At 40.1% G+C, this 22,244-nt stretch overlaps 1 protein-coding gene across 11 annotated transcripts in view; it reads right to left on the bottom strand.

The window, feature by feature from the left end:
* The window catches only part of PHLDB2 (pleckstrin homology like domain family B member 2), a 237,269-nt gene that overhangs the window by 58,873 nt on the left and 156,152 nt on the right, over positions 1-22,244 (bottom strand). For 10 of the 11 annotated variants that reach the window (XM_036018070.1, XM_036018071.1, XM_036018074.1 and 7 more), the window contains 3 exons: positions 11,905-12,288; positions 6,454-6,597; positions 5,063-5,200 (listed from right to left, as the gene is read on the bottom strand). In XM_036018070.1, coding sequence (XP_035873963.1) covers positions 5,063-5,200; positions 6,454-6,597; positions 11,905-12,288 — 666 coding nt within the window. The remainder of the gene's footprint in view (positions 1-5,062; positions 5,201-6,453; positions 6,598-11,904; positions 12,289-22,244) is intronic. The other variant, XM_036018076.1, reaches the window with a different exon arrangement.

Below are 22,244 nucleotides of genomic sequence, written 5' to 3'. Positions count from 1 at the left end.
CTGTGACTTGGCCAATGCTCTGAACTCAAGAGGCATTAACACTGTGCTGAGGAATTCTGGGCCTGGCTCACTGTCATCCCCTGGCTCTGAAGGAAGGATGGGGAGGAAGTAACAGGTACTTTGGCAAGATAATAATAGGGAATAAAATCTAGCCATTTAAAATATGGTAATATATGCTTACTGTAGAACAATTAATCCAATAATTTAAAATTTCACTCAGGAACATGTTGTATGGCATAGAGTGATTTAAGCTTCAGTTCACACCTGTAAGCATATTTAGCTATAAAAGTGTACAGGTCAAGATGGCTGCAAAATATCATAATTTATCTGAGTGAGGGCCATTAAAAAATGCAGAAGATGAGGAGAGTGTAAGGAAGGGAGGTCGGCTCCACACCAGGCCTTCGCCCACACTAAGTTTCACAGCCCTGGTGGCTTCCCCACTCTCCCCCACCCAGCCCAGGAAACTGAAGCCGTCTACTGGAGCAAAAGTGAACCACCCTCTTTCCTGTCACTCACCCAGGAAACATAGCGGCCTCTCTGCTTACTCCTTCATCAAGTAAACGTCTCCTCTGGAAAGATTTTTGCATCGGATACTTATATCAGTTTGGGGTTTATCCCTACTCATAGAGACTCTATCGGTGATGAGACAGCTGTCTGAGAACACACAGGCAGGGCCTGGGCTCAGAGCGACACGGAAATAGCTGACTGCTGCCCATGGCAGTGAAGGGTCCGTCCAGGGAGCCATCACGAAAATGTTCAATAAATACATAATACATTGTCTATATTTTATGTTGTATATATAACTATGTCTACAGTTTATATTTTATGTGGTAACATATAATAAATAATAATCATCTATAATATATATTAACTTACACTAAATATATCAAGTACAATGATAGTTCCCAACTCAGTTAAAGGAAATAATACTAAAGACTGGTCTTCAGAGCCAAGGAATGACGTCAATGATTTCACACCAGGATTTGAACTCTGAGGTGTTATTAAACCTTCTTCCTATGTCTCCACGCCTTGCCTCCAAAAGAACTAGAGCTGGGCCTACAGGATGTGCTATCGACATCTGAATCAGAGCTTGACCAACAGGGATATCTTTTCAGGTGTTGGTTTTCTCATTCCACAGTTTATATCTGACAGCAGCAACAGGTGTATGGAAAAGGAAACGAGAATCCAAAAGAGCAAAGGCCACTTCCTCCTTCTGTCTTACGCTCTGGCTCGCCTGGCAGCGTGATTACAAGCCCACTGGCATGTGCAGTTGAGCAGACCGGCCCAGCTGTCCTGACACTTGGCTGCTTAGCTCTTGGGCAGGTGTTTGGCTCAGTGTTTGTGGTAAGGCCCAGCCTAGACTTGTTGTTAGCAGGAGATCCATGCTCAATTCTCAAAGAATACTGGGTGGTATGCTGGCACCCACGGCAAGCTCAGAAAACAGCGGATAATGCCACCTTCCTCTATTTCACAGGCTGCAGAAGGATATAAATATCTAACAAGCCCAGAACAAATGTAAATTATGATATACGATTCACAAAAGGACTAAAAGGACAATAGGGAGAATATTATGTGAACTAGAAAGACTGGGAAGAACTTTTCAGAAAAACCAACACTGACCCTGAGGTCTGAATGGTGGAAACAACGGGCACGGAGTATGAGGAAGGGTGTTCCAGGCAGAGCAAACCGATGAGCAAGGGACCTGTGATGGCAGTGGGGCAGGGGAACAGATCTTTAAACAAATGGATAGAACAGAATACCACCACCATGAGAGAGCTGTGAAGAAGGGGGGAGTATGTAAAATATATAAATCTTTTATTTATATAAAATATAATTTTATATAAATCTGGAACATGAACCAGAGTGATGTGATCTAATTTCTATTTTTTAAACAAAATTACTCTGGCTGCTGTGAAAAGAATGGCCTGAAGGAATGCAGCTGGATATGGGACTAAAGAAGATACTTTCAAGGTCAGAAGAAATTACTGTTAGAGGAGATGCAGAGAAGTTGAAGTAACTGAGGAATGTTTTCATAATCAGTTGGCTGTGGAGTGACAAAGAAAGAAGTGTCAAGGATCTAGGTGGACAGAGGTGCCATTTCCCAAACTGGGAACACTGGAGGAAGAACAGGATTGGAAGGGGGCAGGATGTGGAAGGCAAGGGGAAGGACAGGATCGAGAGTTCAGTGATGGGGCGTTCAGTTGGCACTACCTGTGAAATATCTGAGTAGAGATGTCAGGTAGACCACAGGATATGAGTCAGAGTTCAGGAAGAGCGGTAGGCCAAAGACAAACATGAGACAGTCACCAGCATTGGGAAGCATGGCCATAGAAGAATGTGAGGATACAAGAAAAGAGGATTCAGATCAGAGACAAACACTCTTAACAACTGGTTAGATAGAGATGGAGGAACAAGCAAAGGGACTGAGGTAGAAAACTTAGAAAGACAAGTAAGAGATAAAAAGGGAAAACCAGAAGAGTGTGGTATGTGGAGGCAAAGGGGTGCAGGACAGGGGAAGTGCTCAGGGAAAGCTGTCCCTGTCTCGAATGCTCCTCAGGAATCTAATCATAAGAGGACTGAGAAGCACCCATGGGTTGGGCAGCACCTAAGTCTTTAGCAGTCTTAGCAGGAACAAATCCGATGTGTGGGAGCCCAGGCAACTAGAACGAGGGGAATGGTTAAGTGGGAGCAGAGAAGGGGAACACACAGAGTGCTAAGAAACTGAAAAGTCTGGCTATGATTAAGAGAAGTGAAATAAGGGAGCAGCTGGTAAAAAGTTTGTTTTTCAGTAATAGCTTTTAAAAACAATCATGTCGGCATGCTGACAGTAAAGATTCAGTAAAGAGGAAGACGGTGGGGAAGAGGGACAAAGGACTGAAGATGTTGAGATGGTGAATGGCATGAGGCCCAGGGCATGTCCACAGGCCTTGGTCTTTGCGGGGTGGAAAAAGAAGCTTCCTTAGCTGTGGAAGAGGTGGAATGCTTCTAACTTCTTAGTGAAGTGGGTAGTGAGATCATCTCAAAGCCAGTGGGAGGAATGGGGACCAAAGGTTTGAACAAAGAGAACATATAAAATCACCATGCCATAAAAATGGTAGAATAAATTTATTTGAGAAACACAGTAATGCCACTAAGCAACACTTGAGTCTCTGAATTTGGTTGTCAAGAATGTGTAGTAACATCATGTAGCCCAGTCAGTCTTTACTTCTCTCAACTTCCTTTGGCATCTCCCACCCAGAGCCAGTTTCTGCCATTCTTCACATCACACGACGACAGACAATAATTCCATCATCCAAGACCAACTAATCCCCTCACAGCTGCAGGAGCTGATCCTATACTTCAGGCCCCCACTGTCCTCTCCTCTATGCATAGCCTCTGTCCAGCCACCGAACAATCACAGGAAGGATGGAGGTGACCTTCTTGCTCATTCCTGCCCATGTTCCTGGTATTCCACATTACTTTAGGTCTGGAGAACATAACACAACCCTCCCTGGGAAGTGAGATTCAGCATTGACTCGACCTACTTCACTTTTGTGTAGAATCTGATGCTAATGACAGACAAATAGAATTGGTTGGCCATGCCATCCATGTGTGGGCTACACAAAGATAAATAACTACATAAATGGGGAAGGCAGAAAGGTTCTCTGGGAACATGGTACCCGTTCCTATTTCCCACAAGTTTTCTGGAATGACATAAACCATAAAATACTAGTAAGTCTCAAAACAAAGACATCTGATGCCTCCCACGAAACTTTCTTGCTGTCTCAGTACAGAACCTTTGAAAAGCATAAGCTTCCCATACTGCAGAACTAGACAATCAATGCTTTGACTTGGTTTTGAGCTGTTAAAGAAAAATATACCTATTACCCAAATGGGTTCTTTGTTATTTCAAAGTCTGGGGCTAGACGGAACATACATAAAATTTAATATGAAAAAGCTGTGCAGTTTAATCTTGACAAGCAGGAAGCCAAGATATTGATGTGTAGCTTTTAATCTGACTTCAATTTCTGACAATATCTTTTTGAGCTCATATTCTGGCACCAAGATCAAATGCCCTTATTTATTGGTCTCAAACAAAGAAGGACCTATAAAAAGGAAGCCACATTCAGCAGAAATCCTTCCACATACTACCAGTAGAATTTACTCAAACTGAACATTGTTTTTCTTTTTCTCTCCTTAGTGGAGAACATGGAAAGCAAGAAAGAATGTGTTAAAGTTCATTTTGCTTTTTCTTCCCCAAACTGGAATTTTAATTTTTGGTGTAGGCTTACTTCAGCTGTTACCAATTTAGAATGTGAGAAGAGAGTAAGCAAAATATTTCCCAGAGAAAATAAACAAAAACAGACAAACAGAAAACACAACTCCCACCCCAGATTCTAAAAAACTACAAGTAAGTAATTTCCCATACTTTCCCTAGTAGATATCAGCTACCTTTCAGGTCATAGCCTCAAATGCATAAATAAGACCTTTTCCAAGATGAGTGTCAACTGTGTTTCAGAGACAGAGTTTACGGGGCAGTGTGGGAGGATCTCAGGAAAACTGCAATGCGTTTTCCAAAGAGCAGTGCACTTGCAATGAAGACTGTGGCAAGACAAGGCAAGTGAGATGAATGCCTCCTATTCATCTTTTTTAATAAACAGAAAGAATGAAAAGAAATGAGGCAACCATATCTGCATGTGCTTAAGCCATTTCTCCAGGGCAGCAGTGGTAAAGAAATTCAGTAAGCTAAAGTCAATTTAAAAAAAAAAAAACCCACAGTAGAATTAGAAGAGCAGAAAGGCTGATGAAAAAAGCAGTTCACTCATCTCAAGTAGAAAAAGCTGCCACAAATATCAGCTTGGCATTACACAGGCTGTACTCTCTCAGCGTCAGCTACTCGGTACCTGACAGTTCTTAGTTGGTGACAACTTACCTCCTCTTAAGACTTTTCTCTAGTGCTGACATCTCCAGGAGCAGGACACAGAAATACAAAACCATGGCAATTCATACAACATTTAGATCCAATGAAATGGGACCACCCTTTTGCCCTCAAAAATTGCATTCAAACAGAATTTTCTTTTACCTTGGTCTTTTCACCAACAATGTTCTTTTCCAGTTCTGCTATCTTCCGGTTTAGATGATCCAAGATCTCCTTCTCTTTCATCAGCTCAGTTGTTTCAGATTTCTGCTCTCCGTCCAAAAGAGCACATTCCATATCCAACTGAGGACACAAAACAAAGCCCAGAGGTGTTTCACATTCAGGGAAGTTCTTAGCTACTTACTTTAGAGGTACATTTTTAACAGCTACAGATTTCAGAAAGTAACTACTGTGTCAGCCAGACTGTAGGGCCTACAGAGCATTTCAGAGAGCCCGTGTGAGGCTCAGGAGTCCTACAGAAGAAAGCTGGAGAGCCTAGAATATAAGAGAACTAGTTATTCAATTTTTCTATGATGACCCCCTTTCTGCTTATTTCTCAAAAATATTTTGCCTATTTGCTTAGATTGAGACTCAAGCATGCACCATCTAGGGAACCACCACGTCTTTCTTTCTTTGTCCCTAGAGCATGGGAAGTAAAAATTACACTCAGCCCAGCATGCAAGCACTGCATTCCTTAGCGATGCCAGCAGGAGGGGCTTCCAGGGTTTCTGCACAAGCTGACAGGTGAGCAGTCCCCTGCCACATATGGGGCTGTCTGAGTCATCTGTGAGTACGGACACGCAGATCCTGCCTAGGCAGAGTTATCTGCTCTTTGTCACTCCATGGAGGTAATGTAAAAGTTGCCCCTCCCTTCAGTTATAGTTATTAATTCTGTAACCAGAATTACAGTCTGTCTGTGTCTGTCTCCTCCCTGGTTCTAGAGGACTTTCTAGAGTCCTCTAGAAAGCTAGGTCTATGTTCGATTCACATGTAAATCCACTATAGTACCAACATGATATCCAATTCATAGTGAGCACGCTCAGAAAATATTTGTTGGATTTCTACTTGAACACCTAAATTCATGTTACCTCATCTCACAGATTTGTAGCAAGTCAGAAAGCATATACAGCAAGTCCTCACTTAACATCATCAATAGGTTCTTAGAATCGTGGTGAAATGATGTTTAATGAAACCCAATTTACCACAGGCTAGTTGATATAAACAAAAGTTCCTACAGTATCTCATTAATGTTAGAATGAAATGAAGTTGAACAAAACGTTATTTGAGAACCTGCTGTACTAGTTACAACAAAGTCAGTTTATATATAAAGTACATGAAAATGGCTGAATATGTCTCTCTCTTCTTATTACAAAAAAGAAAAAGAAATGTACAAAGAAGCCAGTTTTATCCTGTGTTATGTACCCACTGAACAAATGTTCACTCATGTTGACTTACGTATTGTTTCCAATGCACAGGCCCTCATGGGCAGCAATATTTTTAAGCTAAAAAACAAAACAAAACAGGGAGATAGTAAAAAATGAACTCATGGTTTATACCTCTCGGGAAGATTCATCCATCTGGTCATTTATATCTTTGATTTTTTGTTCCAGTTCCTCGAGGTTGTTCAGGATTCCTATCCGGGCCTCTTCCATGGCAGCCAGCTCCTGGACCCTTTGCTCCTCATTTATACCCTCTGGCGTCTGTAGTTAATCAAGACAGAAAAGAGATACTCACACTTCAGTCCCAGAATTTCCCAATTTATAAACTGGCCCCAGGTCTAATATTTCTATCTCCATGCTTATTTGGATTCTAAAAGCATCCTTAATGGTTTAATAGGGACTCTGCATTTTCCCACAGAAACAGCAGTTAGGTTCTTAGCTCAGCTCATAGTACACAACGTAAATTCATGAATTCATATCTTTTTAAAGCTGAAATACCTAAGAGGTTATACAGATGAGGGAACTATGGTCCACAGAGATTGCAGTGACTTCTCTAAGGTTACACACACAGTTGGGCACAACAGAGATGCAGAATCTGGATGAGACTGGGACATATTCCTCAGGTATCTCTTAGGCATGCCTGGACTTTTCACTGCAAACTCCATATCCCTCCCACATCCAGGTGAGTACACCTACAACAGTCTCCGGGATCTCTACCATACTACCGGGTGCCCCTGATAAGGTTATCTGCACATGGGCTTTCATGCTTATTTATTTTCTTTCCAACATGAGGTGGGGAAAAGCAAGGGCAGGTCACACTTGGCCCAGTCTCACGGAAATGTTCCACAAAGTCAGTAATCAGGACAAAACAGGCTTAATTACTTCTGTGACCCCCCCCGCAAATGACTTAAAACTAGGCTCACTATTAAGTCAATTCATGTGTCAGCACACTACTTATATCCTATAGAACTTTCTTCCTACATAATGTTTAAGGCATTAACTGGGCCAGTGGCCTTCAGTGACAGGAAACAGGACATTGGCTATCATTCGTAAAACGATTTCATAAAAATTTGAGTTCCTTAGTGAGAAATGAGAAAGTCAAGAAAGAAATAAAGTGAGAGAGGGCATATTTTCAGTCCTGGACAGTCATGACAGATGCCCAGGGAAAAAAGGAATACTGATCACACACACAGCCAAAATACAACAGCTTGTTATTTTAAGAAGAGAATATAGTGAATTGCAAATAGCCTCTTCTTTCAAGGACTTCAGGTTAATATCTTGTATATCACCAGGTAGAGACCAGTCTTTCTGTATGTCAAGGAATGCTGGTACTTTTAAGTTGTATTACTCTTTTAAAAAAACTATTTTTGTTTGTATCAGTAAGTCAATGGTTCCACAATTTCATAATTAGAAATTAAAAGCAGCAGCTCAGATAAGTAAATTATTGAAGATAATTCACTAATCATTAAAAGGAATATTCAAATTAATCAGAGAAACCATTGAAATGTATTGTACCTCACTATGTTCATTCACTTCAACAATCCTGAAAACAGCTTTAAGAAGACAGGCATCATGTTGTGTCCTTTATTCTTTACCTACCGAAGGAGACTAAGTGACTGAGAAGTCACAAGTATCTCAGGTTAATTAGAACAAGGGAATGCAGACCTTCCAAACTTTGACATTTGGCTTCATATTTGCCACCTAAAATCTGTACCTTATTGACTAATAAAACATCTGTGACCTTTTCATCACAATGAAGCTCATTGTCCTAATGCTAAGGTGCCTGCTTCAGGGCCCGAGGAATGCCTGTGACAGTGACTGGCATTCCGAAATCACCGACGAGTAATCCTAGCAGGAAAGCTTCAAGAAGGCCAGTATCCTGTTGGGTCAACATTTCATATTAGATTTCAACTTCCAACATGTTTTAAAAATATCTCTCCCACAGGTGGAAGGCACGTGGTAAGAGAAAACAAAAACTGAACAACCTGCAAAACTGTAAAGATAGGTAATAGCAGTGATTATGAGTGTCTATATAATTCAAAGTTTCAAGAAAATTTATCACAATAGGTATATTTAATAAAAAACAACTTGAGAGGTTGTTTATAGCAATAAATACCATCTAGGAAATGACTGGTTTTAGTGTTATTTATAAAAAACAATATCTCCAAAAAAGTATTCTAAAATTCTGGTTTGTAATAGAATGTAGTGAGGATATTGTTATCTGATTTATATCTAAATTAAGAAAAATCAACAGAGAGCCATGGTGTGGTGTCCACAGAGTATCTTCAGTTTTATGGTAAAAGAAAGCTTTCATTTTAATCTCTCTGGGATTTTTAAAAATTGTACTGGATAGGATCCCACTGAAAGTGACATGTTTTAATAAGCCATTACACATGTATATGTACCCCAAATATGCCATTTGGAGGTAACTTGATACACACAGAAAAAGGGGAGAGAGAGAAGGAACAAACAATTTGCACTGGCCTCCTTTTTTGAGGATCTCTTCTTAGAAACCTCTGCAACCAGTGGAGGTTGCGAGTGTGAGGGCTGTCCATGGTCAATAGAATGATGACTCAAAAAGAGAAGAGTGAAAAATTCTTATAACAAAGAAAAATTTTTTTAGTAACTAGATGAGGTGATGAACATTTACAAAATGTATTGTGGTCATCATTTTGCAATATATGTAAGTGAGGTCATATACTGTACACCTTAAACTTAAATGGTGTGGTATGTTAATTATATCTCAATAAAAGTGCAAAAAAATGGAGAAGAGTGAGCTACTCTTAACTTTCACCTCAGGTGGTGGTAGATATGTTGAGAAAAGCAAATTAAAAATTAGCATATTTCGAAGGTCATCTGTATCTTTAAGTATTCTGTGAAGCAAGTTCCAGAATGGTAGACCTACAGTTTCCTAAATATCATTGAAATCTTTGTTTTATTACATCAGATTAGAGTGTTTTTCACATTCTTCTCTTCATTGATCCTTAGACTGATGAATAACAAATGCTGTGCTTTGTTAATAATTCAGTGAGCAGATTACTCAAAGTGGAAGGGCATCTAAAACTAATGGCCAGGACTTTTTAAAAAGATTCTTCTACCTCCTGGCTTCAGGTAATATATGTCTGTCTTCAAAGAGTAATAGGCAAGCCCTGGCTGGGTGGCTCAGTTGGTTGGGGCACTGTCTCACACACTACAGGGTTGTGGGCTCAATTCCCGACAGGTAACATTAATGTGTGTTTATCCATCTATCTATCAATCATCTATCTATCTCCCACCCCCCTCTAAAATCAACAAACATATCCTTGGGTGAGGATTTTTTAAAAAAGTAATAAATGAAAATGCATTCCCTGGCACCCAGGACCCTCTTGCTTGCACTCTGTTAAACTGCTGTGTGGTGAGCAGAGGAGCTCCTGATGTTTCCTGTCTCTCAAGGAGGCAGTCTTACTTCTCTCACACAGGGATGCTGCGCGGAGCATCAGAGGCCTGCTATTCCACAAAAGCACATTTGAGCAATGAAAAACATCTGTCACGATCTGCTCATTTCCATACCAGCAGCTTTCTTGTCATAGCCCTCTTCAGGAGGGAACCTGTCTTCAAAAAGACAATCCTTAGAGAGAGCGCACAGCTTACCACCATGCCAAAACTAGCAGCTGTCCATGAAGGAAGAAATGTAAAAGGATTTAAGATAAAAAGGGGGCAAAGGATTTCTGAGAAAACACAATGTCTGATGACAACAGGTCAAATTATCAAATGATGGATCATTTACTCTGCCTGAACACCAACAGCTCTTGATTTTCCTCCCATATCCTAGTTTCTAACATTTGCATCGTTCTGGCAGTAGAGACAGCTGTTCTCTTCAGAGTTCCTCTGCACTGAGATAACTCCACTGAGTCAGGCAAGTGTGGTCATTACAAGAAAGAAGGGATGAACAGTCCAGAGTCTCAACAGTCTTGACGTACACAATTGGAGAACTCAAGGTAGGTAAGGACTTCTGACCAGGAACATTCAAAATTTTTTTAACAAGAAAAATCTTGTTGCAGTCAAAGAAACAAAAATAAAAACAAACACCTAAATTCTCCTGAATAGTGCTTCATGTGAGAAATTACTTCCAGAATTTAGGGCGCCTTTCTCTTAAACAATCATTATGTGTCCTTCTCTTAAAACAAAAATATAACTAATGTACTTGTTTATTTTTGGTTCTTGGGCCATGACTACCAAGAATCTCAGAGATGCACTTAATGGTCAGAGTTACTTAAGTACATTAATTAATTAGTCTTATTCATCCTTAAATAAATAAATTCTTGTGATTATGGTACTGGCTTTTCCAGGATCTGCTTTTCCTTGTTATTTACCATCTTGGTGTTCTAATTTTATTGTAATAAAATATTTATCTTTTAATATCTTTTATTATAAGCATTCTTAAATCCTTTCTAAAAAACAGGTAAGGAATTTTTTTAATCTTATAGGAAAAAAATCCTTAACTCTGTGAAAAAAAACCACCAAAAGATTTTCCTTGAACTCCTTTTTAAAAATCCTTACATTTGGAAGACATTTTTAAGTCAGCAAACAACCAGAAGACTAAATAATTATGATAACATATTAAACTTTTATACTTCAAAAAATATCACAAAGAAAGTCAAAAGTCAAAGCTAGCACTCATAATAAAAGACTAATTTCATTACCATAAATAGTTATTACTCAGTAAAAACAAGACATTTTAAAAAAAATGGGTGAGGAATATGAATAATTGTGTCAAAATACAAATTAACAACTAAAAATATGAAAAGATGCCTACTTTCATGTGTATTAAAACAAGCTAATTAAAACACCTATTAACTTAGCAAATTGAAAGTTTTTGATAATACACAGCCTTAACAAGTGTATGGAAAATAAGATGTTCTCATAAAATAAACTTTAGTGAAACTGTAACTCTTTTGAGAGTGTAATTTAGAAATATTCATTAAAATAAATAATATACACTGGTTTGACCTAGCAATTCCACTTTTAGTACGTTATCCTACAGATAACATTTGCATATATCCTAGAATATTTGCTAGGATATATGTGTGAAGATTTTATTAACCAAAAACTGGAAACAACTTAGATAGTATTTCCAAACAGTACACTAGTCAGCTATTGAAATGACTGAGGTAAAGCTGTGTATACTAATGTGCAAAGATGCGCCAGACATTTAGGGAGGGAAGAATGAAGACCATTATGTGTGCGTGTGTGTGTGTGTGTCTATGACTATGATTTGGCTGTATATGCACAGAAATATTAGGAAAGCATGTAAAATACTTTAACTGTGTTTATCTCTTAGGTCACCACTAAGAAAGGACAAAAGGAAGAAAAACCTTTCTTTCTACTTTCCTGAACTGCTACATTTTTTTGCAGTGCAAATTTATTACTTTATAGTAAACACTACACCTTGCCGATTACCTCTTCAGTGGAAGCTTCACTGAAAACATTTTGGAAAGCAAGCATCATAAAGTGTCTATAATCTCTAGGCCAATGCAGATGCATCGTCCTAGGCCCTCAATCCCAGTCTCTGTGCTCTGCCTCCTTTACCTTTGGTAGGATACTTAGGTAAGTGGACTCGTTGGAAGCTTTCAGAAAGGCAGAGGGGGGCGGTGGGGGAGTCCTGGTGAGGTCCCTGAGCAGCTCCTCGTTCATGGTGCTCCTGGGGGAAAGGAAGCTGGCACTGCTCTGACTGAGGCTCCCAAAGGTTGCCAAGTCCGCGTCATGGCCAGAGCCTTTCTGGTGGCACCTGTATCTGACATCGGGGCTCACCAGGGCTTCTTCAAACACAGACTCCTCATCAGAGAGCTGCAGCTTCTCAAGTTCCTTATTGATTTTCTGTACATCCGCCACCGTGGTGCCAGTGGACAAGCAACTGTCAGGCTTTGAGTATTCAGCACAAAGGCTGAGGATCGTCTCCAGACGCTGTCTCTCCTAAAACACAGAGGGGAGGGCAGGTCAGTGAGAACAGAGACAACTCCCAATAGAAAGACTGAAGGGGCTGGGACCACTGGTGATTTCATCCCACACATAAACCCACAGTCTCTGACAGATGCATTTCAGGATCCACATGACACACCAGCTAACAATGTCTGATTTCCCTCCCAAACTCCCTTCAGGGCTGCCCCCTTCATCTGTATATCCCAGTGCTGATCCTAGCACGGAGCAGCACTCAGCAAGACTTTTCTTGCTTTATCAATTCTCTAAACACTTGAAAGGTTTTTTTTTTAATCTCCATTTTTAAGCTCTTCACTCCCACTTTTCTTCCTGTACTTATCTACCTTCAACAATACCTAACTCTTTCATCACTACAGACTTAATATGTGCCCTTGAAAGCAATTCTCTAACTTCCCATTATCATTCTCCTGTTAGACATACATAAAGAAAAATGTAACTTTACAATTTTTTTAATTTAAAAGGCATTAAGTAGGTCTTCATTTATTTTCTTGAAATGCTCCAAAATTTTCAAAACATTTTTGTGTTTTCGCCATGTAAAGGCATTTTCCACCAATTTCTCACATGAGTGATTCAAATGATAAGAAGATGGAAATGTTGCATAAAAATGAAGAAAATTTTATACCATCACAGAAAGACATCAATGTGTTTCATATTCTGAGATCATCAAATCTTTGATTTATTTATCTGGAAAATAAGATGGTAATTCATTTGTTTTTAAAAATAATCAATACACAGGCCACTAATGTCTATAATGGTACCACTACCTGGCACTCACCAAACTTCCCATGCAAAGCAAATAGATAAATATGATTCTTGACTCCAAGTAAATTTACTGTATATTTGTGAACAACAGGATATAATTGACGAAGTGCTTATCAGAAGCCTAGATAGCACTGTTTGGGTTGGGGAATCTCAACATCTTCACGTTAATTCTAATGCCTAAGTGGAAAGAAGAAAACAAACTGACAAAAACCATCTATTATGATTTCTACTACCACACTTATAAGAGAATTCAAAAGCCTTCTAGAGAAAAGCATTTTCCAAACTGGTTATCAGTAACAAAACAGAAAAAATTTTAAACAGCACTGAGCTGCTGTTTTCCATTTCTAATTTCAGCCAACCTGTAAAGGTAAAATTCTGAAGGCAGTTCACTTTTGAATAGTCAAAAGACTATCAAATGGAGACGTCAAATAAGTATAGACCAACATAATTTCTGGTTTCCACTAAATATATTCATTAAATGATGAGATAGAAATCATTTAAGTTGTATCCAACTTTTATCTGTCCTCTAAAGCATTCCTCCAACCGCCCCCCCCAAATGCAATAGCTTGACAAAAGGACTATTGAACTGATTGCTATAAGCCCCCACCTCCCTCTCACTGTCTGAACTCCTGGACTCCAGCTGCAGCTCCGTCCTCATGGCCTCTTCCCACCGCAGGCACTCAGAGCCATGCAACCTCATCCCAGGCTCTTCGGCACCCTGTTCACCCAGGAGCCCCGGTGCTTATTTATCTCCACAGCTGCCACCAGTTGCCAAGCCCTACCCACCTTAGCTTTATGGGGAGGGACTGGAGGGAGGGGGTGGACTCAGCATTCATTGTCTTATTTTAAACTTCTCCAACAATCCAGAAAAGTCTGCATGGGAATACCCAAAAACAACCTGCAAGGGCATGTTGTGGAAAGGGACAGGAACAAGATGTTATATTTTACCTTCTCTCAACAGCATCTGCATTAAAGGCTAATCTCCAAAGAAGTGTTCTTTCTACCCTGTAGGTAAATTAAGTTGAAGCATCTACACTCAGTCTTTAGTAATCTTTCTAGATCATAGTGTGTATACATTTGTCTGGACATTAATTCCATTTGGGATTTTCTGAAAGTTGTCAATTTCTATCTACCAGGGCTCTAAGGGAGTGTGGTCTTTAAAAGCATAAAAGGTACTTCTGCCTAGCCTGTAATACATAGCAAAATTCCTCCCACATCTATTTCCCAAAATAGTTTCTTTTGCTGCCAGTGCTATTGCTTAATTCCAGAGGGAATAAATGATCCCAGCCTTAAGATGAATTCTATTTCAGAGACTGAAACGCAGCATTCAAAGGCTTGTGCACAGGAAGTCTGGTATCCTGGTATGTGCTTCTCTCTATTCTTATCATCCCATTCACAAGCCAATCTGTCTAGGGTTGAATCTCTCTCTCTCTCTCTCTCTCTCTCTCTCTCTCTCTCTCTCTCACACACACACACACACACACACACACACACAGCCTTGCTGCCCATGAGTCTGTAAGAAATCTGGCCCACACTGAGACACAAAGGCCCCATGAAAGCAGCACCAAAGAAAAATGATGAAAGTGGATCAGAAGAAAGTCTTCAAGACATTTCAGAAAGCACCATAAGAAGCCTTTTAAGGAAAACCCTGAACAGAACTTACCCTCAGACAATAATTCTCCTTTGAGCCCTTTTCATTCCAGAAGTTCCGGAAGGAACTTCTTTGTTCCTTTCCATTCACCACACCAATATTCTCCACTCTGAGTGACCTAAAACCAGGGCAACCACTCCAGACCAGGGCACTGGGAAACAAATAAGGCACTAGTAATAATTACTCTGGATCATCAAGTGCAAACTGGGATTGGAAAACTACCTAAACTTTGATTTTCTTTGGTGTTTCACCTGGCAATGTGCTGAGCTAGGAGGCTACCCTCCTGGAGATCTGTAATTCCCACCACCTCTCCAAACCAGCATTCTACTGTGCATCCTCCTGAGGAGCCACCGAACAGAACCTAGCCATCCAATGGTCCAAGAAAGTAGGTAACTTTGAGTCAAACTACTTCAAATACACTTTAACTTTTTCCCTCTCCATTTTCTTTCCTCCATCTCTGTGCACCACGTATATCAAAGCAAGCTTTGAAAAGGACACAAGATCTTAAGAAATATAGCTTCAGAAAATGGTGTGTAATTCTTTCCCTCGGGTTTAAAAAAAAGTTGTGGGCTGAGTGTATGTTTTATGAGCTCAGAGCTTTCTTTCCTGTTCAGAAGCATGTGTCTGGCTCTGTCTCTCTGCAGTAAATAGCCCTCATCCAACTCCCAAAATCACTGAGTTTCCTTGTAAACAATCACAGCCAGTCTAGGCCATAGGACTGTAAATATAATGCAGAAATACATTATGCAGAAGACCAATTGTTGATACTTATGCACAGGTGAAATCTTTTTTAAAAAATCCTCCCCTTATAATTACATATATTGTGTCATTTATTACATAATACACAGGGTCAATCTTTAATGGTTAGATACAAATTAGCTTAAAGGAAAATTGTTTTTTATAATATTAAGAGGACTATTATAGATAGTCATTCTTATCAAATAAGAATGACTTTACTTCTCTCTACTGTTAACCCTTGAGATTCAGTATCTCTATACTCTTCAATTTAACAAAGATATTTTAAGTAACATGATGCCCAATGTGCTGGGGATACAAAGATGAAAAAAGACAGCATTTCTACCCTCAAAACTTTAACAGAAGGCACAAATGAGTAATCAGTTAAACAAAAGAGTGATAACAAAGGTTTTCAGAAAATTTATGGGTTCACGTATGAGGAAATACACAAAAATCACTGAACAAATTTGGGTTGAGTCCTGAAGAAAAAATGAGTTTTTGTGGCCTATTGAACAGTAGGGAGGATAGGACATTTCTGTGAAGGAACAACATCAGCAAATGCACAGGGTCGTGGAACACCACAGTGTCGCTCGGTGATCAGCAACTGCATACAGTGCTATGCGGCTGGAGAGATGGGGTTCTTCATCGGAAGAGAGATGAGGTACCTGAAGAGAAACAGGCCAACTTCCTTCCTATTTGTATCAGGACTCAAGGGATCCCAACAGCCCTACACAAACTTCTGGAATAAATTCATAGGGCATACCACCAAGAGTCAGAGGCTGTGGTCTGAAAGTGGATGGCAGCATGAGAAGAGCCGGGCTGACAGCAAGTAAGCAAAATTTCCAGGATTCCATGAATACATTCTCATGTCTTAAATTAAGTGGCTAAAAGTCTTTTATGCGAGTCTGCTTGTTTTAAGAGATAAATCCCTTGGGATAGTTACTGGGACTCCTAAGAGAACTGGGGCTCAGTTCTCTTCCTGGACACAGTATAACAATTCTTCTCTTCCCTGCACCCAAATTAGATGTGACTGTCACACTTTCACTGGCCAATGAAATGTGAGAAGCAATGTGTGTGACTTCTGCCTGAACAGCGGTGCATGACTCATTACATGCCTGTCTTTGCCATGGCAGAGTGACAGAGTGCTGTCTCCATCTACCTGAACCCTGAGTCTGGAAATGTGGGGTGCAGGCTTCATTCAACCCATGTTGGTCATGGGGGGTGAAGGAGAAATAGGCACATGTTGCTTTAAGTCTCTGAGATGAATGATCTTGTCTTTTTTTTAACCCCACCAAAATCCTTTATACCTGACAAGTCTTGCTTAATTTCAGGCAGGTAACTGGCCCAAAACTTAGAGATGAGGGACTTGGAGATTCTCCTAAAGGAAGCAGAGTTATTTACTATGTAATAAAGTACTTGGCTTTGCCCAAAGAGCGGTATGGTCCTTGCTGTTGGCTTCAGGAAGATAAGCTATGTCATACACAACGACATAGATTTTTGTTTAGGGCAAAGCTGGCTGCACCTGATAATCTTAGGGTGGAGGTTGGCCACTCCAGAAAGACCAACCATGTGAGTTAGTGTAGAAGACTTGGGTCATGTGGTCTCAGTCATCCTAGAGACAGAGACTAACCTCATGGACAATCCATCCATCATGCCCACATGATGAAGTCCCAATAAAAGCTTTGGACACCAAAGCTCAAGAAAGCTTCCTTGGCTGACAGTAATTCAGTGTATGGTCACACACCCATGTGGGTAGAGTAATGTACTGACTCCACAGGGAGAGGCAGGTGGAAGCTTCACACTTGGGACCTCCCGACTTTGCCTTACACGGTTTTTTCCTTCAGCTGATCTTTATCTGTAGTCTTCCCCCATAATAAACAATAATCGTGACTATGACCTCTTTCAGAGGGTTCTGTAAATCTTTCTAGCAAATTGCTAAACCTGAAAGGGTTTTTTTGGCCACTCCCTGAACTTGCAATTGGTGTCATATGAAGGTGGTCATGTGTGGAGACAGTGACCTTTAATTGCCTCTGCACTTGCCTAACCATTGCCTTAGTATTTTTTTTACCATTTTTTGAACAAATGACCTAATTAGGAAATTGTATATATAAGTAAAGAGTTTTTATGGTTTGGTTTTACTAAGTATCTTCATGGAAGTCAGCTTAATATCCAAGAAAGCTTTATTTTATAGTCTGTCTGGGACATCCATGTTCCAGCTTGTTGCCAGGAAAGTGCTTTATTCTGCCACCTTTTACTTAAATAGATGTGCGTGTGTGCCTCATTAAGAAGACTGAGCTGAAAAGAGGCCCAATGGACAAATGAAAGAGTAATGGTTTTGTATGATTATAACTGTTCTGCAGGTGACTGCAAGTTATTTGGAGAATGACTAAAAATATGTCAGCTACTGATTGATAAACATTTGTTATGTGCAGATTACTACCAGGATATGGCACCATATATAGCCATTCTCCACCCACAGTAATGGAAAACTAGGTACTGAGTAGACATGTACAAGTAACTAAGATAGCATTTCCTGTGCAGTGATTTTTCAGTACCTGCTCCCAAAATATACTTGACGCACTCTTGTATGCGACACACTGCCTAAAGAGATCAAGGTCAACCTGCCTAAACTCCCTGAAGTTCCCTCCTGTATCTGTCTGATCCTCCTTCTTCATTGTACTGTAGTGGCTACGAGCATGAACTCTGGAGCCAGATGGCCTGGGTGTGTTTATTGTTTGTTTGTTTGTTTGCTTATTTGATATTTTTATTACATATCAAGTTATACTTTGAGCAAATTATAGAGAATGATGTTAATAATTCTAGAATTAAAAATAGGATTCAATCTGATGGCTGGGATTCTAGACTTGGTGCTTTTGTTTGACCATTTGGAAAATGAGGAAGATGATATGGTATAAACTGATTTTATAATAATCTTTTAGTACAAGATTGTTTTTGTCTTTTCTTAATTTAATTTAATTTAATTTTTTCTGGTTTTGTTGTTACTTGTGTAGCCCTGGGCAAGTCATTCAACTTCTACCTGTCTTAGTTCCTCATGTAAAAGGGGGGTGTCTACCTTATACAGTGGCTGAAAGGATTAAAATATGTAACAGAATATAACATATGGCTGACACTTAAAAGGGAGCCTGGGACAAAGTAAACACAGTACATTATCTAAGAGAGTCCCTCAGGCTAAACCCTCTGCCTGCAACATTGCACCCATATGCCCTGGCACTGTCCTTGTGGGATGTCCCGATTATCCATCCTCCTACACTTTTATTTCTTCATTATTGACTGCTGCTCCACTGTCTGAAAATGTCCGTGATGCCCCTAAAAATAATGAATGAAGTATCTTTATCAGATTACTCAGCACATCTACTCTTCTACTTCCCTCCTCCTTTCCTTCACACACCCACCACCTCCACACCCCCAATCACAAAGAAGTTGCTAATGCTTAAGCTTCACTCCCCATCACTCCCAGCTGTTTGCAATCTGGAACTGTGCGTCCTGCCTGTGTGCGGATGGGGGAACCTATAAGAAGTAGGGCACCTCCTATTTTTTCAGAAAAATTAGGAGTAAAGTGACCAGAAATAGAATAAGTGCTTTGTAATAAAGACATCAGGACTTTTTATGAAGGAAGCTCAGTGCTGCTCTTGGAAATCTCCTCCCTATAGATTGAAAAAAAAAACACTAGCTATAAAGAAAAGAAATTCATGTGATCACTATAATCATAATTTCTACTTGGTATCTAAGGCAGTTGACTATTTCAGATATTGTTCATCTTAAATGGACAGTGTTTCAGAAGAGAAATCTATAAGGTGCCTGAGCCCCTTCTGTCAAAACTAGTGATGCTCTTGTTCCCCACAAGTAAAGAAGCAGGACAGGCTCTCCTGGTCAAGACGGCAGCATAGGCAGACATAGCTCACCTCCTCGTACAACTACATCAAGATTACAACTAAATATAGATGAACCATCACTCAGAACCATCAGAAATTGAGTTGAATGGAAGTCCAACAACTACGGAATTAAAGAAACCACATCCATCCATACTGGGAGGAGGGGTAGAGACGGGGAAGGGGTTGGCCCCACATCCACATGGTAGATAAAAATTAGGGAGGGATATCTCAGGAGTCCCAGCCCCATATGAGGCCCTGAGCCCAGGGATCCAGTGCCAGGAAGGTAAGTCCCTCCCTAAAAACCAGGAGGATTGAGTTGGTAGAAGAAACTTCTAGAGTTCCAAGTAGTTCCTCTTAAAGAACCAACACAAAAATGTATTCAGACTCACTCTTTCTGAGCTTCAGCACTGGGGTAGTAGCTTGAAAGGCACCAGTGGCTGACAGGGAGGAACTGAAGTGTAGGGCATCAAGGAGAGCTCACCATTGTCCCCTCACAAAGCCACAGAGCCAGCAGGCAGTTGCCATATCTGAGACTCCATCAACTTGGCTAACACTGTGTGCTCCACCCTGGAAATCCCCAGAGACTCCATCCCACCCAATTTACAAGCTCAACCAAGCTGTTTTTCCATATGAATGGCTGGTCTGGGCTCATGCTTCACAACTTACTAAATTTTCCCAAGCAGCAACAGCTAGCCTCAGTGAGCCTCCATCCCCTGCACTCCTTGCTTAGTGGCCCCAGGCCCAGCACAAGTAGCAGCCATCTCAGATTGCTTTATAGCTCAGAAAGGGTGCCCCAAGCAAAACACAGGTGGGGGCTGACCGTGGCCTGTACCACCCAGGAAACCTCAGAGCCTGCACACCTAGTGGACAGCTGCAGACCATGTCAGAGCACCACCTCTGTGCCCCTGCACAGCTGATCCTCCACAGAGGACCAAGGTTAGTGTCAGTGGTCATAGACAGTCTTTACAGCTGACTGGCCTGGGTAAATCCCTCCAAATAACCTGCCAACAGCAACCAAGACTCAACCACAAGAGGAGGGAGGGTATAGTCAGCCCACACAAAGGGCCCACCTTGAGTACCCAGCTTGGGTGATAGCGGAAGCTGTGCCACTGGACTCTACAGGACACCTACCACATTAGGCCACCATACCAAGACAGGGAGTCATAGCAGCTCTACCTAATACATAGAAAGAAACAAGAAGGCTGCCAAAATGAGGAGACAAAGAAACATGCCCCCCCAAAAGATCAAAACTCCAGAAAAAGAACTAAACAAAATGCAGATAAGTAACCTATCAGATGCAGATTCAAAACACCGGTTATAAGGATGCTCAAGGAGCTTAGTGATGACCTCAACAGCATAAAATAGATAATCAGAAACAAAGGATAAACTAATTGAAATAAAGAACAATTTACAGGGAAACAACAGTAGAGTGGATGAAGCCAAGAATCAAATCAATGATTTCAAACATGAAGAACCACAAAATCACCAATCAGAATAAGAAGAAAAGAGAATCCAAAAAATCTAGGATAGTGCAAGCAACCTACAGGACAATTTCAAGTGTTCCAACATTTGCATCATAGGGGTGCCAGAAGGAGAAGAGGAAGAGGAGGAAATTGGAAATCTACGTAAAAAAAAAGTAATTAATGAAAACTTCCTGAATTTGGTGAAGGAAATAGACATGCAATTTCAGGAAGCACAGAGAGTCCCAAATGAGACGGGTGCAAAGAGACCCACTCCAACACACATCATAATTAAAATGCCAAAAGTTAAAGATAATCTTAAAAGCAGTAAGAGAAAAGCAGGGAGTTACCAGCAGAGGTGCTCCCATAAGACTGTCAGCTGATTTCTCAACAGAAACTTTGCAGGCTGGAAGGGATTGGCAAGAAATTTTCAAAGTCATGAAGAGCAGGGACCTACAGCCAAGATTTATCTTTGCCCAGCAAAGCTATCATTTAGAATCAAAGTGCAGATAATGAGCTTCCCAGACACGAGAAAACTAAAGGAGTTCATAATCACCAAGACATTATTATATGAAATGTTAAAGAGACTTACTGTATTTTGCTGTGTATAATACACAGTTTTGGGCCCAAATTTTTTGAGGTAAAAATAATGATGGGCATTATACATGGGTACAATGATTACATATCATGGGTATAATCATCCCATGTATAATGCACACAAAAATATGGGTGCAAAATACAGTATTTAAGAAAAAGAAGATCAAACCTATGAACAATAAAATGGCAATAAATACATATCTATCAACAATTGAACCTGAAAAACAAAGAAAACAAGAAGAACCAAGACAGAAAGAACCATAGACACAGAGAACATTTTGATGGTTGCCACATGGGAACAGCGTGTGCAGGAATAGGTGGAGAGATCAGGGGATTAAGTCCAAACAGGTAGTTACAGATTAGCTGTGGAGATGTAAAGTACAGCATAGGAAATAGAGCAGCCAAAGAACCTATACGCATTACCCATGGACATGAACAAAAAGATGTGGGGATTGCCTGAGGAAATAGGGGCTGCTGGGTGGAGAGGGACAAGGGGGAAAACTTAAGACTACTCTAATAGCATAATCAATAAAATACAATAAATAAATAAAATAAAAATAAAAAAAACAGCTAAAATAAAGAAATGGGAGAAATGTCCAATAGTACTACCATTTGTTTACATTTTTACCTTGGCTTAAGTTTCAAAGGATCTTTTTGTTTGTTTCCCCTGAACAACCAGTCTTTAAAACACAACTCATTTATATAATTTTAGAATATTATGTAATATTTTACTTTAAGAAAAAAAAATACATGAGAGGTACCAAGACCTTAAGCCAAATCTTCAACATTTAAAAAATAAATCTATCCTAAAAAATATAAGGAACTCTTCATGCA

Source organism: Phyllostomus discolor, chromosome 2, assembly GCF_004126475.2.
Source record: "Phyllostomus discolor isolate MPI-MPIP mPhyDis1 chromosome 2, mPhyDis1.pri.v3, whole genome shotgun sequence".
NCBI classification, from domain to species: Eukaryota; Metazoa; Chordata; class Mammalia; order Chiroptera; family Phyllostomidae; genus Phyllostomus; species Phyllostomus discolor.
Note: the sequence above shows the minus strand (reverse complement) of the source record. Positions and strands in the feature narration are given on the sequence as shown.